This window comes from Macaca nemestrina, chromosome 10, assembly GCF_043159975.1.
Source record: "Macaca nemestrina isolate mMacNem1 chromosome 10, mMacNem.hap1, whole genome shotgun sequence".
In the NCBI taxonomy this organism is placed as follows: Eukaryota; Metazoa; Chordata; class Mammalia; order Primates; family Cercopithecidae; genus Macaca; species Macaca nemestrina.
The window spans coordinates 42150868-42168219 of record NC_092134.1 but is presented as its reverse complement, the minus strand read 5'-3'; the positions used below and the strand labels follow the sequence as shown (position 1 = coordinate 42168219).

The 17352-nt window shown below is 34.9% G+C and overlaps 1 protein-coding gene across 2 annotated transcripts in view; it reads right to left on the bottom strand.

The window, feature by feature from the left end:
• LOC105483744 (epiphycan) overlaps window positions 1-16531 on the bottom strand; it is a 53289-nt gene extending 36758 nt beyond the window's left edge. The window contains exon 1 of one of the 2 annotated variants that reach the window (XM_011744723.2): window positions 16354-16531. In XM_011744723.2, coding sequence (XP_011743025.2) covers window positions 16354-16518 — 165 coding nt within the window. In that variant the 5' untranslated portion in view covers window positions 16519-16531. Of the gene's footprint in view, window positions 1-5715; window positions 5830-16353 lie in introns of those variants that run through there. The other variant, XM_071070684.1, reaches the window with a different exon arrangement.
• Window positions 16532-17352: the final 821 nt, after the last annotated feature.

The window sequence follows — 17352 nt, the reverse complement described above, 5'->3', positions numbered from 1 at the left end:
TTCTGCTATCTGATTAAGCTACACTGGCCACTTTTAATTTCTTATGCTCTCAATGTTCCTTCTCCTGTAGAACATTTGTGTGCACTAGGTCTTCTGCCTGGAAATCCCTTCTCTCTCCAGCTTTTCTAATCAACTGTTTATGTATTCTTCATATTTAGAACAAGGGTCACTTCCTCAGGAAAATTTTTTGTGATCTACTTGACTTAGACAAGTATGTTTGGTTGTTCCCAGAGCATTGTGTACTTCTTGTTGGCACATCAACTATTGCATTTGTGTCCAATTCTTTAAATTGTTGCAGTTACTCCCTTCCTTGGATCCATGCCCCTTTGCAATATGACTTTCCAGTTCCTGTAATCACAATTTAGAGCCTAATTCCTTATCTTTGATTATTGAATTTAGAATGGCCCCCTAATTTGGTTTAGTCAACAGAATATGCTGATTTCATGTTAATTTTGAGGATAGTTGTCCAGAAACATTGCAAACTTTCATTTGTCCTCTATGAACCCTGTTTAATAACCATATAAACAAGCTTGGGCCAGCCTGTTGGAAGATGAGAGAGCACATGGTGGAGAGGAAAGCCACTTCAACTGAGGCCAAGCTAGTCCAGCCAGCAGTGTACCAACCTAGCATATACCCAGTGTGAGTCAACCCAGTGTGAACCAGCAGCACATCAGAGACCATATATCTGAACTACAGAATTGTAAGCTAAATAAATTGTTGTTTTAAGTTACCAAAATTTGGAATTGATTGTTACACAGCAAAAACTAGCTGATACAGATTTTTATATTGTATCTGTGGGTATTTGATTAATCTATCTCTCCCCGTGAGGATAAATTCTACATATTTCTTTTTTTTCCCCATTATACTCCCAGCTGCTACTCCAGTATGCCTAGCAATTATTAGGCCTTCTGAAAAATACAGTTGAATCAGTACAGGTAAATCATGGCAATTTTTGATACATTAAATGATCGTTTTGTGTATAAGAGTAAGAAAATATAACATGGTTAAAGTTGCATGAGAGTGACAGAGCAGGATTATCACCACCTTGGACAAGCACTGCCATTTTAAAATTTACCTTGATCAAAAACTGCCTAAATTCAAAGGGCATCAACCTAATGGCGAAGGTCAGCATACCCATAAACCACAAATAACATCTCCAGCCAGAAACATTCCAAACCCCTCCCTGACCACAGACAAGCTAGCCCCGAGATAACCTCCCCTCCAGCCAGAAAGATGTCAGCCCCAAGATAACCTCCCCTCCACCCAGAGACATTCCAACCCCATCAAAAACTTTTCCCCTACGCAGAAACATTCCAAGATTGCGATGGGCCCCGTCACCCTAAAACCAATATATACTCTTAGTCTGTGAGCAAGAATACTCCTGACCAAAATTGGTCAGAAGCCCCTCTCAGGTTTATTTCTCTAAAATAAACCTGCCTTTGATTGTTAAGCCACATTTCATGTGTCTTTCTTATTTATCTCATAGCGAGAGCAAGTATGAAAATAAGTAGTTATGGCTCAGATATCTCCATGTCTGCCTACAGACATTCATTATATGTGTTAACATATTATGAAAGGAAACTAAAGAAGATGTGCTTCAACTTCTTTAGATGAAACTAGCTTTGAATCTATTGCTGAGCCAAGAATTTTAGCTATATATGCTCTATATTTGAAGGAAAGATGGAAAAATTATACATCTAGTGGTAGAACCACTCCATTGCACAACTCTGAGAAGCACTATCTATGTGGTGTTCTATGTGAATGGTGCTTCCTAGATGTGTACAGTGTAATAGCCTTACCTGAGTACATATTAACTCTTAAGTGATCAGTTAACCAGTCTTCACACCTAGGTTTCTCTTTTCTTTTTCTATAGCCTCTTTATCTCAATCATACTCCTTACAATTTTGACTCAAAACCCCAATTTAGTCAGGGAAGGATAATGTTTTATTAATCTTTCCTTTGCCTGTATGTGCAAATGGTAAATAAAGAGAGTCCAGGAAATCCCTGAAGAAAGTAAAAACATGTATACACTGAGATCCTTATTGATTCATTGATATTTATGAGGATACCATTGTTCCTATTAAAATAGGAAAAACAAGGCATATTTTAGTGTAGATACACCTAAGGCCAGAGATAGTCACATTAAGGTCCCCATGCCAAGCAATTAAAGTTACTTTCAGTTTTTCTCATCATAGAAAAGTGATATTAAAAATGCCCAACAAGAGGAAATGATTCTTCTGAAGCCATTAGGAGCAGCTTCTTTATTCTCGACTCTAGCTGATTAGTGATGATGATATAGCTAAAGAAAAGAAAGTAAGCTAAGGAGGCAGCCTAGAAAAACTGGGTTCAGAGAAGAATGGTTTGTTATTATGGTCAGCACTGTTTGGAGGAGGGAAATATTGAATTTGTTGAAAACAAACAATTCAGTCCACTAAAGAGATTATATCCGACATGGAGAAGAAAGGTTTAATTGGACCTCATCATGGGCCAGATGAAATATTCTGCAATTATGAATATAACTAGCATAAATTGTATACTCAGCCACGTATATTTCTGCTTAAATCATCTATAAAAATGCTAAAAATTTCTCCCGTTATACAACTGGGAAATGGATAATAAAGCAAAAGTTGAAAATGTCTATATTATGGCAAGTTACATTAGTAGCTGTAACAAACTAGTCCAAAATCCCAGTGGTTTAGCACAATAAAATATTCTATCTTGCTGATATGACTCTCTAATGCAGGTAAACAAGTTTATGACATTCCTCTATGTAATTACTCAGAGATCCAAATTTCTTTCTTGCTAGGACTTCACCATTTTCAGCTTCAGACTTCAAGGTCCACAGGTATTGTCTATCCATTGACAGATTAAGGGAAGAGAACTAGCCACATGAGCCAACATAGAATCAGAAAAAGTAAACAATGTGTTTTATCTGAATGCCCAGAAGGAAAATGAAACAGGTGAATACATGGAATTGTCTCACCCATCATGTAGACATAGGTTAAAGTTTCAGTCTGACACAATACTTACTTCTCATAAAAGTAAGAAAAATTATAACAAACACTGATTGTAGTTTACAAACCCCCTATATCAATGTTAAATAGAAGTTTTCATACTTGTCAATTTTAAGGGATGACTAATTATAGGTTTATTTATCTAGTACATATCATTGACATTAGAAGAAATAAAAGCATATTTTTGTCTCTTTATCCTCTGATTTCTTTTTTATAAACAACTGTTCTTAGATCTTATTTGTTGTAGCACTTACTGAAATATAATATCACCAAATTTGTGTAAATTCACCATTATTTCCATTTATTTATTGTTAAATCTCAGTATTTTACTAACTGAAGTCAAAATTAATAAAGTTATGTAATGAATGAATATTTGCAAGTCAAATATCAAAATAGTTAATGGCCTTTTCATTACACCAAATATCATAAAATCATTATATTTGGTATTGACTTGCTAGGATATCAAGTTTAGAACATGCACATGCTTTTTTAAAAAATCTATCCCAATATATAGTTAGTTTTCACAGATTCATATCTCTAAAAGATAATGCTTATTCGTACACATTGCAATGTTTAAGTGAAAAATTCCATGCCAAAGAAACAAGAGCTGATTTTAAAGTTTCATTTAATCATACCCTCTAGTCTTTGTCTCTTTGGGGACTTTAGTATTTTTTTCTTTGCTCACATACTTCTCTTCTTATTTCCTTTTCTTATTGTCTGAAAATGGCAATATTCCATTTTTAGTCACCAGAAAGAGTTTCTACTTCAGCTTTATCCCAGTTTATTCAAGACTCCATTCACCATCGTCTCCTTAGTCTCCAGAAACTTAATAAGTTTTTAAAATGTGTCATCTAGTTCTAATTAAATGTCTCCAAATAATATTGGTAGGGAACTTTGGCAAACACGTTAGACACATTATCTAACAGCAAAGTCAGTTCATATTCCCTTCCCCCTTATTGCCCTAGTTCCCTGTGTAAGGATGCCAGAAAGACAATTTAGACAATTTAATGTAGGCTGAAATCAGTAATCTCATGAGGATGGGAGGAGGGGAGCAAGTCAGTCACAGTAATTGAAAACAAAGAAGTTGGACTGAAAACCAAGATATTTGGAACCTTCAAAACTCTAGCTCTTTATTTCTGATGGAGTAATTTAGTATTTTTTATTCAGTTTCAATCTTTCTCAGTGTAACACAAAGCAAATTGTTTCTTCTAACACAGCCTTTATTGAGGCATAAATCCATGCCTTTTAATTTGGAGAACTTTTTTGAATAAAACTACTATTTATACATAATGACAATGATGATAATAATGATGCATATATTATCACAGGGTAACTATAGACATTTCGTATAAGAAAAAAAGTGTGTATTTACAGAGGATATCCCAGAGAGGACCAGCTAACCACCAACTGCCTTTGAAAGGGATAATCGTTACATGTTAATGTTTTATTACTGTCCGCTATCACTGGCAAATTCTTGCAAATTTTACAAACTTAGAAACCTGACTTTATCTCTTGGGGCAAAATTATCTTAAACAAGTTCAAAGACCACATTAAACCTGAAGGCTAACCTTCATCCTCTTAGTGCCACCACATTCTCTGTAGGTAGTCCCACTTGGGAAGCTAATTATAGTCAAAAGATTGTTGATGACCACAGAACCAGTACAAAGGACTCTGGATAAATCAGCTCCATAATAACATGAGGCAAAAGAAGAACTCTTTTCCAAGGGATCAAACTCTTTAAATGTCTTAACTCTCATAAGTTTTTGCAGTCGTTAGCATGATAAAAAAACACCCTGCCAAAAGACGACTGCCGAATAGTGATTTATTGGCCTTGACAACATTAGCCTCTGGGATCTTCTTTTTTTCTCTCTACTTCCAAAATTTACTGATCCTCTTCAATGTTCATTCTATCCTCTTATACATTACAGAATTAGTGTAGTTATAGTAGAATAAATTATTTTATCTTAAATGGCCTAGATTTAATTTCTTTCAATTTTATGTTTTTAATCAGAGTTTTGATATTATAACTCTAGAGAGAACACACTGACAAAAAGATTTTATCCTGTCTCAATATTTTTTAGATCTATTTCTTTGTTCTTCTCAAACATGTCAAGGAATGGAGCATATAATATACATTTACATACATGTTATTTAACTCTTTAAAGCCCACATTGAATATTAGCAAGGGGATTTTCATGCCTATATGTGTACACATTAACCAACAAAGGGTAAGTTTCTCTGTCCCTAGAAAACTCAAGACAAGGCCTACTAGAATTTGCCCTAAGAGGGAGAATGAGAAATGTGGAATTAGGGAAAATCCAGTGAAGCTTGGGCGTATTAATGGAGGGCTAGGGAGGACAATAACAAGTGAAGTCCCAATTCTGGCTTAGAAATTAGTCTGATGGGACAACATATCGAATTAAAAATATCCAACTCAGGAATCTGAGGATTTCCAAAATGTTTTGGACAGTGTTACTTTTAGCAGATTCATAAGTTACTGATTTACAGAATGTAGAGGACTATGCCAGAAAACGAAGGTGTGGAACAGAAAGAAAATAAAAATTAACTAAAAAAGAAGGCTCTTTTTCCAAAGAACACAGTACTAGAGAAGTAAAGAGATAAAATTAAGAAGTATATTAATTTTTTAGAAACAACTACATGTGACACTGAAAGTATAGATGAGGAAAGTCAAACACCAAACCTGGGTGTCATCCACAAATCATTCCAATTTCAGTAGTCCTAGATATGGCTTAGGCATCGGGATTTTTAAAAGCTCTAGAGCTGATTCAAATATGTGACCAAGGTTGAGAATCACTGCACCAGAGAAGTGACTTATGATGCAGACTAGGATGTAGGAGACAGAAACACTAAGTTCTAGAACATTGAACTATTGAACAAAGTCTTGAGGAGAATGTGGTAAAGGGATTGTTTTTTACTAGGTTCCCGGGGGGCATAGACTTCAAAAATATCAATAGCAACTTCAGTTCAAAAATATGCTGAGGTTGATTCTTCAGATCAGCTGTCCCCAACCTTTCTGGTGCCAGGGACTGGTTTTGTGGAAGACAGTTTATCCACTGGGGATGGTTTCAGGATGAAACTGTTCCACCTCAGATCATCAGACATTAGATTCTTGTAAGAACAGGCAACTCAGATCCCCTGAATGCGCAGTTCACAATAGTATTTGCATTCCTATGAGAATCTAATGCCACTGCTGATCTGACAGGAGGCGGAGCTCAGGCGGTAATGCTGGCTGGCCTGCCGCTCACCTCCTGCTGTGTGGCCTGGTTCCTGACAGACCTCATAGCTTGTTAAGAACTGCACAGCCAGGGGATTAGAAATTCCTGCTTCAGGTGACAAAAGCATGGGGAATGGAGAAAACTCTCTGAGAGGTAGACTTCTTGAAATCCATAGCAGGAGGAATGGGTGAAGCCACTGGGCATATAACATCCAGGCTGGAGAACCCAGAGGGTTCTTGCTCACTAAAGAGTCTGTCATAGGACAGACCACCTATGCAATGCAGCATCAGGTGCCAGAAAGACAGGTCTTAGCACAAAAAGGGGTAACTCAAAGCCTTCAAGTTTTCAGAAAGAAAGAGAAACTTCAGGTAAGACTGGACGACTGATTCTGCCACCATTGCATATTTACAGACTGTGCCAGAAAACAGAAAGATCTCAAATGTTACTCTGAGAGAAGGAACATTATATTAGGGAGAATTTTCCGATTTCAATTCTTCTTAAATCATAGGCTCATCAGAATGATCTGGCTTGTTCACTGAACTCCTTCCATATAGCTTCTGATTCCTTAGGTCTGGAGGGGGACTCGAGTATTTGCATTCGTGACTAGCTCCCAGGTGATGCTGATGCTGCCAGTTCAGGGACCACATTTAGAGAAGAAGAGCTCTAATATTAGTCAAATGTGGTGTCATAATTTAACTCTTGGTGGGGCATTTCTCCAAATTGTGTTTGAGTACATAGATTACAGACCAGAGTCAAGGGACATAAACTGACCAACATCTGGATGAGGCTAAACCAAGATGTTTTCCATCTTATGACTCTCTCCAGGAACAATCAAAAGTCTTCTTAGATCCTCTGTTGATCCCTTTTCTCACTCCTAAGGTAATTGATGATTGAGAGAAGGAACTGGTACCAGGTGGTTCCCTTTCCCTTTTGGGGAGAACTGACTGTCAATTGCATACATTTCATTTTGCCCCTCCATGAAAAAAGATTTACAGGGGTAGATTCTGTACTGAGGCTTGTGGCTGGCCAGCACTGCCTGTGACTGATGGCATAGTTTATTTCTGGAGTTTTGTATTAGGGAGCTCTTACTTGCTTCACACTGAAGTAATGCATTAAATTCAGGGGGTACACCTCGCCTTTATCAATATAAAATAGAACATTTTGAGCTCTATTTTTGTGTGAATCCCATTTCTCCTTCTCACCTGATCCTGAATTTAGATAGGACATAATGGGAGCAAGTATAGAAGTCCCCTAAAACTTAGCATTACTGCCCAGAAAAACTTTACTATTTTTATGTATCTCTATGAGTTTAATACAAAAAGGTGTGAATTTTGATATATCTACCCAACTCCTGGCTTTGTATTATGTTCACAACTATTATTTTTTCTTTGTCTCACTTTCTTAGTTTGTATTTGTCACCTCATAACACATGATCAGTAGTATATATAATACAAGGTATGATATAGCAGGTAATATAATAGAAAATTATATACTTATAATACATATATAATATTTTGAGATAAAGTTATTGTACTAAGATTTATGTTTTCATCTTTGTATGTTAATTTGTGTGTACATTATAGCATTTATTCATGTAAGTAAACTTAAATACTGTTAAGAAAAGGTGTTGGATAAACAAGTAAATACTTTATATCTCAGATTAGCTGCCAGGTTTAAAACTAATGACAGATTCAATAACATAATTTCTCAGCATATGCGTTTTGTGAGTGAACTCATAAAAACTTACATTCCAATAGATAGCTATAGATCTTGTATACATATATCTTATATGTATCTTTTTAAACTTCCTCTAATGTACTGAAACTGTAAGACTACTAGCCTGAGACTGTCGAGGCACAGGAAGAGATTTGGTCTAATTTGCCTTCCCCAATTCTTGACTCTCAGCAAAAGATTGGTAAGTGGATCTAATGTGAACCCAAGCACAATGGGAGTTAGCCTTCATCATAGCCCAAATCCCATCCCTTCCTTTAACACATCTGTGATCATCAGTACATAAGCTTCAGTGGCTTTTAATTGAGTGAGTGATCCAATGGTAAAGTTAGTTGCATTTATTAAGCATTTGCTACGTACCAGCCTCTATATTAAACAGCTAACATGTTTATCTTACTTAATCCTCAAAACTATATTCTAAATAGAAAACTGAGGCCCAGAGAGGTTGTATGACTTGCCCGAGCTTACACAGTTTGTGTGACAGACCTGGCACTTACATCTAGAAGTCTGACTTTAAGTCCTGTGTTATTCAGCATTATGACAAGGCTGCCTCCCAGTGAGGAAATGGGTGTAGAAATGAGCAACACCCAACACCAGTGGTTTCTCCCATTATTCTTTATAGTGTGTGTGTTAATGGTTATGTGCTCAAGCAGAGCCAAATTGGAAAGAAAATATTTGTACCTATTTATTCACTTAATTTAGAATACCCATTGCACCAGTCAATTACTAATGAGAAAGCCCAGACCTAGAGCAGATAATATTCAGCTGATAATATTTAAATGACTGATCTTCCTTGTTTTGTTTAAAAAAAAAAATGCATTTGAAATCCAGAATATTTGGACTTTTACTCAAGCACAGAATTAAGGTTTTCATTAAACGAAATTAAATTTTGAATTTAACTATCTCTTAATTTGTTCTACACGGTTGAATAAATTAATCTTGAAGCAACTCCTCTGTATTACCGCTATGGCAACCATTGACTTCTAAAAGCTTTAAAAGGCCCTGCACTGTTTGGCCTGAGTTACTAAAGATGTATTTTTATGGGTTTAACATACTGACATGTAGACACGTTAAGCACAGTGGAATTCTGCTTTAAACATGAGCCTGGTGCTCACATTTGTTTCCGTGATCTACATTAATTATCTAAAAGACTGTAATCATGAATACCTGGCAATGAAGCTGTATCTTACTTTCTATTTTATCTTGAAAATAGATGAGGAAGAAATGTATTTGGCAAAGGTTGCTCAATCCTCATATTTCTGACAAAGCATCTTTCAGTTCAGAAGGATCATATTACCTCTTGCCCCTTTAAACACTTTGACAGCTTAACAGAAATATTGTGTTAATTGTAATCACTTGAAAATGGTTGTTTTTCTGATTCTTAATAATCAAATCACTTAATTTCAGAGAAAATAAACCTCAATATTGGGCACAGCTCAAAGAAGTAAAGATTAAACAGAAGAAGCAGAAAAAGAATGGGGACTTTTAGGGCCACGGTCTCTCTCCTTTGGCATTAAAAGACTGGATTTAATTTTACTCAGAAACTTACTAGATGAAAACTCTGGACAAAATTCTGTTCCGCAGCTATCCTTATTTAATGGTTACAATAATACCTTATTTCTAGGGTTAGTTATTTGAGTTATCTTATGTTTGTGGTCTCATAAATAATATATAATACAAATATAAAGAAGTCACTGGCAAGGACTATCAGTATTTGTTTTCCCAATGAGTCTACATGATTGTATATTTTTTGTTGCTTAAGTTTTTAAGGTTCTTAAATACTATAGCTTAGGATGAGAATTAAATAGTTTAACACTGTTTTTAAAATAGTCTTATGGAAAGTCAATGAGACAACCATATTAAAATCTCATCAGCAAAATTCTTTCCTCCCTTCCTCCAAATCATCTTCAGTAAAGAGAGAGATTAGCTTTTATTTTTCACATACTCTGGAAAAAGATATTTAATTCAGGCTGATTGTGTTAAAGTTTCTTCTTCCAACATAAAGTTTCATATGTATGAAACTTTCAAATACACTGTATAAATTGGCCACAGTAGGATATATTTTTAAATATAATGACAAGTATTGCATATCTTTTGCCACCAGAATAGTATAAATATTGCTAATATAAGTACTTTGTGTTCACTAAATACAGAGACAATTTCCTAGACTAATTACCCTTTAACATTAATGCAGTCCTATACAAATTTATTATGGTTACAAAAACTAATGTTAAGATACTTTTTATATATCATTATCTAAAATGTACTTTGATTTCTGGAAGTTGTCCAGAATTAGCTTGATTCTCCTTAAGCAATTTCTGGTGTTACAGAGCATCAACATATATTCTAAAGTTATTATCTCTTTTTTAAATTTTATTTTTATCAAGTTCAGGGGATACATGTGCAGGTTTATCACAGGGGTATATTGCTTGGTGCTGAGGCTTGGTTAGTTTGCATTGCACCATACTATAATAAAGACAAATAAAAAGAAACAATTCCTCAAGTTTTAATTAATGCAACTGCCTTTATTGAGTTCTCTACCATTCCTACAACTTTGCTAACTATAATTTCATCCCTTTGAAATATCTTCCAGAGTTTTAAAGAATTCATCATCTGTAACTACTATACTTTATGGTGCCTTTCTTTACAAGAATGATTTTAAACAATCTAGCCACTTTATCTGTTCTTGGAGGAGAATTTGCCTCAATTTTAAGATCATTGGAGGGTAATATCGAGGAAAGCATCTCTCAAGCAAGAAATTTTCTATGACCAGTTTTTACTGATATTCCTTTTTCATTGCTACTGTTATTTACTGATGGATGCATATACCATATCATTCCACAAAGGATACGAGACAGTTTTAAAACAACATATGGTAATACTTTTAAAAAATCTACATACGTAGTTGAGGTGACAAGAAAATAAAGGTAGGCAAAGTTATATGAAACCAGGGAAGACTGAGACAAAAATTGGGCCCCAGGTTGCTGAGCAGGCAAGCCATAATGACAAACACACTCAGTTACCAATACAGAACCCCGAAAGTAAGCAACTGTTTTTAGAAGTAACCCATTCTGACACTGAGACCTGAGAGAAATTTTTCTTACACATCCCCACAAAGCCCATTGCATAGTGCCATTGTAAATGCCCTCCAGGTCATCGTACAGCAAATACAATTAACAGCTCTATAGCACTTTGTAGTATAACATTTCTTGGTGTTTACTGAATACACAGGGATAGTACAGGAAAAGTAAAAGTAATTATATAAGGCTACATTAATTAATGTAGTACAGGTGAGGAGGAGTTTATTAATCTGGATGAAGCCAAGAAAATTTTACTGGAGGAATGGATGCTGACATCCTTCTATAGAGCCTCTATAAATCTTAACATTGCTACCAAGCACTTTGCTGGAAAAATGCTTTACTCATAGGTAGGGCTCATGTTGTTCTTAGAAAACAAGTTGAAGCCCCCTCCAACCTAAGCAAAATGAAATATCAATAACTTTATAACATGAAAATGGAGACATCAAATAACCACCTTCATCAAAAAGTCTATCTCAATTTAAACCACTCAAATAATATCAACTTTTGAACAATGCAGTTTTCTGATGAACCCTTTAAGGCAAATAGAAAAACGTTTTCCTAGACTAGTAAATATGTGATAAATATAAAATTATAGTCCAGAACTTAGATATACGTTGAAGAATGCATATTTACAATTAGAAGTAGTCTCATACCATTCTTTCTTACAAGAACTAGATAACAGAGTCAGTTATCTATAAAGGGTACCTCTAGTTCACATTACCCATAGAAAAAGGCTTTTCTTTTCCTTTTAGGAGTTGCGGAGTACTTGGCATTCAGTTCAACTAAAATAAATATCAAGTTAAAAGAACAATGTAGAGCTTGACAGAAAATGGGGGCAGAATAACAGTCTTTTATTACCCTTTTGGAAATTATTCTGTGATATGAGAAGACAGCATCACTATTATGATATATAATTACTAACTGTTTAATCTTAGTCAAGTTACTTACCTAACTGCTCTTTGTCTGAAAATCCTCATCTATTCAATAGGAATAACAATAGTAATTTATAGTTTTTGTTGTGAGAAATAAATGAGGTAATATATGTAATATGACTACAACAGTACCTAGCACATAATAAATGCTCACTTAAGGTTAGCTGTAGTTTATCAGAAAGCCAAAAGTCTACCTTTTGATCACATAGCCTATAACCAATTCCTATTCACAGCACTAGAGTAAAATGAAAGTGCAGTAAAAGCTGCAACCATTTTATGTCACACCAATACATTTACGTACTGGGTAATACATAGCACTCTGATGGCATTGTTGGGTCTAAAACTTGCTTCTATAGATAGTCTAGATCATAAGAAATCACACAAATCATCAGTTTGGAATGATATTACTGAATACAATTTTCAAACACAAATAGTTGAATGACCCTTTCTCAACAACTCAGGAGCCAACAAATCTACCACCATCAGTAGAAACCAAGAAAGTTCAATTGAGATTCTTCCTCTGGGTTTTGGGGGCAGTTTGACTTATTGACCACCTAAATCACCAGACTCACAAATGCAACACTTACAGTGGAATAATTCAAATTTGATTTTCAGATAAAAAACTTTTAAGTTGTTCCATCTTGTTTTATTATTATTATTTTTTTTACTGCTGCATAACAAATTGTCGTAAACTCAGTAAACCCATACCCAGTTTTTTAGCCTACAGTTTCTGTAGGTCAGAAGTTCAGGCCTGACCTGACTGGCTTCTCTTCAAAGGGTCTCACAAGGTCAAAGTCAAGGTGATGACCAGGCCTGTGGTCTCATGCAGAGCTCAGAGTTGCTTGTGTCTATAGGCCTGAGGACCACATATGCTTACTGGCCATCAGCTTCTCTCACCATTTACAGGCCTTCTACATTCCTTGCCAAATTGGTCTTTCTGTCTTTTAAGTCATCAACAGACACTTCACTTTGCTTTGAATCTCTCTCATGCTTCACATTTTGACTCTGACATCAAGATGCTGATTTAAAGAGCTCATCAGTTTAGGTCAGGCCCTTTTAGATAATCTCCCTTTCTTAAATTCAACTGTGCCATGTAGCATAGCCCGATTATAGAAGTGATATCCCCAAATGCCCATGATAGTAAGGATTGTAGAGGGCATGGGCATACTAGGAATGGGCCTTTTAGGGAACATCTTAGAATTCTGCCCACAATATACATCACAAGCCTTAAGAATTAATCTGCCAAAGCCTAAACCAAGGGTCCATTACACTGGTACAAAATGCCAGGTCTTATAATTTGTAAGAAACTGGCATATATGTTAAAGGCATTGTTCAGTTATCCTATACATTTATAATTTTAGGATAAAGGTTTTCTGTTCTACAGATGAGATAAATTATAGGCTAAAACAGGCAGAACCCTACCCTCGCCATTGGAGATTAAAAAAAATATGAAGAATTTCATCCTATCATTTTCCATTGTTTTATTTACCATGGATTTTTTTCTTTAACTGTACCCTATATGGGTTATGTTAGTAGTATTTAGTCAGAATGTTTCATAGGAAATTAAGAACATTTGGAACAACTCACCTTAATATACAAAAATGAGATAAATAAGCTTACCACGAGTGACTGAAATCTGGACTTCCAGGACTGCATGAAGAAATTCATGTCATGAGTAACTCTATTAGTTAATCTAGTCACATGGCTGGATCTATCATCTTTACGTCACATCACCCCATAAGAACTTATGCACTGTTTTTTCACTTGTTTGAAAAGTAATTCATTTTAATTTGTTAATATCTGAGCTAAAGTTCTTCTAAATTTTGTTCCTCATGTCATCTTACTTACTTTATCATACATTTTCCTTTTTGTATTTCTTTGTTTCTTAGGTAATGGATGACTGAGTTGGTTGATTTCTTGTTGCTAGATCTACCCTATAAATATTTTTAAAAACTATTTACAGGTTTTAAGTGCATTATAGTTATTATAGCATACGTATATGCCTATTTAAATCTATACCATCTACCTACAAACTGGTTTTTCTGATGATTAGCTCATCATCAAGGAATGTTAAGTAAGGGATAACTAATATATTTCAATCAACCACAAGGGATTGTTAGTGGCTCTCTGGGTCCCTCAGTCACTGAGGATTCTAAGTTTAGTTACAAGTAAAATTGCTCAGAAAGGACCGTGTGAAGTTAGAGTTGTTTGTATGTGTTAAAGGCTGAAGTTTGTAAAGATGCAATGCTTTATATTTGGTATTTCACATTATATTTGGCATTTCACAGGAAGTTGTTATTCCAGAAAACACAGATACTAAGGAGATATTGTATATTAAATCATCTTTTTATAGATATGTTTTTAGCTTAAATTTCTTGATATCCTGAAAAATGTCTGAACCTCATGAGAATGCCTAGAGCTTTACGGGCAGTGAAAATGATCCTGATGGTAAGGAATGGGTTAAAAGAGTTCTGCAGATATAGTCATTTTTTTTTCATTTTTGCCTAGAGAAGCCATGATCCCAAACAGCTTTTTTTTTTTCTACTGTGTATTTGGTCTTGTGAAAGGAATAAACAGCACCCTTGAAACCATTCCCAAAACCTACTCAAAATAGAAGATTCACTTATGGCAATCATCAAGTCTCTTTGATCCTCTGTAATAGTTTGGGGGGAAATGACAAATAAGTTTGAACTAAAATGTTTAACTTGATAGATAAATTCAGAAATGCACTACAGGTTTTTTTTTTTTTTTTAACAAATGTGTTTTTATGCAAGATGAAAAAAGAAGCAAAGCAGACGAGTTAACCACTGAAAAACTTTCATCTTATATTCTATGTTGATGCATCACATTGGAGCTGTAGAAGTCACATAGGGCAAGATCAGTGTTAACAACCATAAATTCTCAACAGAAAATCCTGTTAACAAACAGAATCCATACAGTGAAATAAAGCAAACAGTGAATATTATTAAAGACTTAGAAAATAAAGTCACAATCAAACTTGCAGAAGAAAAATGATCTGCTATTAAGCCTAAACTTTATTAAAGAGAGGAAAAATGGGAGGGAAAGATGAAATGAGGGTGAAAAGAGGGTGAGAGTGAAAGTAAGAGAGAAAGAGAGAGAAGGGAGAGAGGGGAGTAGATTTTTAAAAACTATCACATTGTGAAAATCTGACTGTTGTATTCATAAGGCAACATAAACAATATTGAAAAATTTTAGTATCTTAGTAAAGATATATCTAAGTTCAAGACAAGTTAAATATATGAATTCATCTAAATATTTCCTAACTTTGGTTATCAAAAGTAGTTATTCTAAGAAGATTTGCACTTTAAAGACGGCCCAAAATATGTTATGATCCTTTAAAGGTGAAGTAATTTCCCTTTTTGTTTATTTATAGCTAATTAGTCTTTGTCAGTGTTGCACATTAGTTACACTCCAGCATTTCAAGGTCTGTTTGCTTTCTGATTCATAAAAATTAACCTGTATCCTTTAGTTATATTAAAAGCCTTGTATTTAATTAGGAACATGTCATGTCAAATTTATGGAATGGGCTACAACCTTGCCAATTTCTACATTACTGCTGGAGAGACAATCAGTTATTTAGGGAAGCACATTCACTCTTGAGCTACAATGGAGTTCCAAACTATTGTTCTTTCTCTGTATTTTTATTTTCTTCTAGTTTCTTCTAGTTTATTTCAATCTCACATCTTTCTCCTTTACCCCAAATTTTCCTCATCATTGCATGCATACCATTTTAACTCTCTTCCTTGCTTAACTTTTTCTAATTTTCTCTGTTCTAACTTCACAGAAATGCATCTTTATGTTCAATTTGGCAATAAAATTTGAAGGAAATAACATGAACTTTAAAAAAGAAAAAGATTGGCCAGGCACAGTGGCTCACGCCTGTAATTCAGCACTTCGGGAAGCTGAGGGGGGTGGATCATGAGGTCAAGAGATCAAGACCATCCTGGCCAACATGGTGAAACCCCGTCTCTACTAAAAATACAAAAATTAGCTGCATGTGGTGGCACGTGCCTGTAGTCCCAGATACTTGGGAGGCTGAGGCAGGAGAATTGCTTGAACCTGGGAGGTGGAGGTTGCAGTGAGCCGAGATTGCACCACTGCACTCCAGCCTGGGAGACAGAGTGAGACTCTGTATCAAAAAAAAAAAAAAAAAGCAAAAGACTGTTCCGGTATTAACCTCCAAAAGATTGAACATGTTTTGGAGAAAAGGTTAATATGAAATTATTAACAAAAAATCTTTCTACTTATTAAAAAACCAACCATCTATTTGAAGAGAACAGACCGCAGTCATTCCTCATCCCATGCATTTAAAAGGTTCAACAGTAGGAGAATCGATTACCTCAACTTGATCAACAGGTATGTTTTCATAGTTGTACAAATTATCCAGGTCTTCCAAGGTGGCATCATAGGTTTCTGAGTCATAGTTGATGGACTCTAGAGTTGGGGCAGTCACAGCAGCATCAAAGATGACAAGTCCCAGAATAAGTATTGCTAATGTCTTCATTATTCAAACTTTCCTAATTATAAAATATTAAAATGCATAAATATTTAATTAATAGTTTATGAATAGTTTGCACTAAATAGAAATGATAAATTAGTGTCATTATCAAAGAACTCAAGCTGGGAGCTTTCCTTCCATGGATAATTTATAAACATAACACATGAAATCATCTGATTTCCTAGGACCATTGCCGCCAGATGTTCAAATTAATTCACAAACCTGTCTCTGATTTTACAGTGGATATTTTAATTACAGTAAAATTTTATTTTATAGAAAACAACAGAGCTTATTCACAAAAGCTTTTTCATCATCTAATGGTTTTACCATTTATTAAACATTAAGATCCTTCATCCACTCTGGGATATGAAGTTGAAGATGATGAGGATAATGATGATGATGGTGATGATGACTGCAACTGTCATACCATTTTATAGGTGAAGAGACTGAGACAGAATTGACTGGTAATACAACTAGGACATCCACAAATAATTCCAATTTTAGTGATCCATGGTGTGGCTTAGGCATTGGGGTTTTAAAAATAATTTAAAGAAAATAGGACTCATAACTGTTTCTTGTACATTGCAGCCTAAGGCCTTTTTCAGAACAAAGTAACAAAGTTTTGTTTGTTTTTTCTGTTACTTTTTTGTAGCGTCTGGATATATAAATACATACATTATTTAATATGTATATCAGTATTCCATGCAATATTGTCCAAAATGTTCCTAATGAAATAGAATAGAAAAAAAAATTTTCCTTTAGTCCTCAGTATTTTATTTAATTCTTAATAGCTATCTAAGATTTGAACTCAGAACCAATAGGAATACGTGTTTAAAAGGC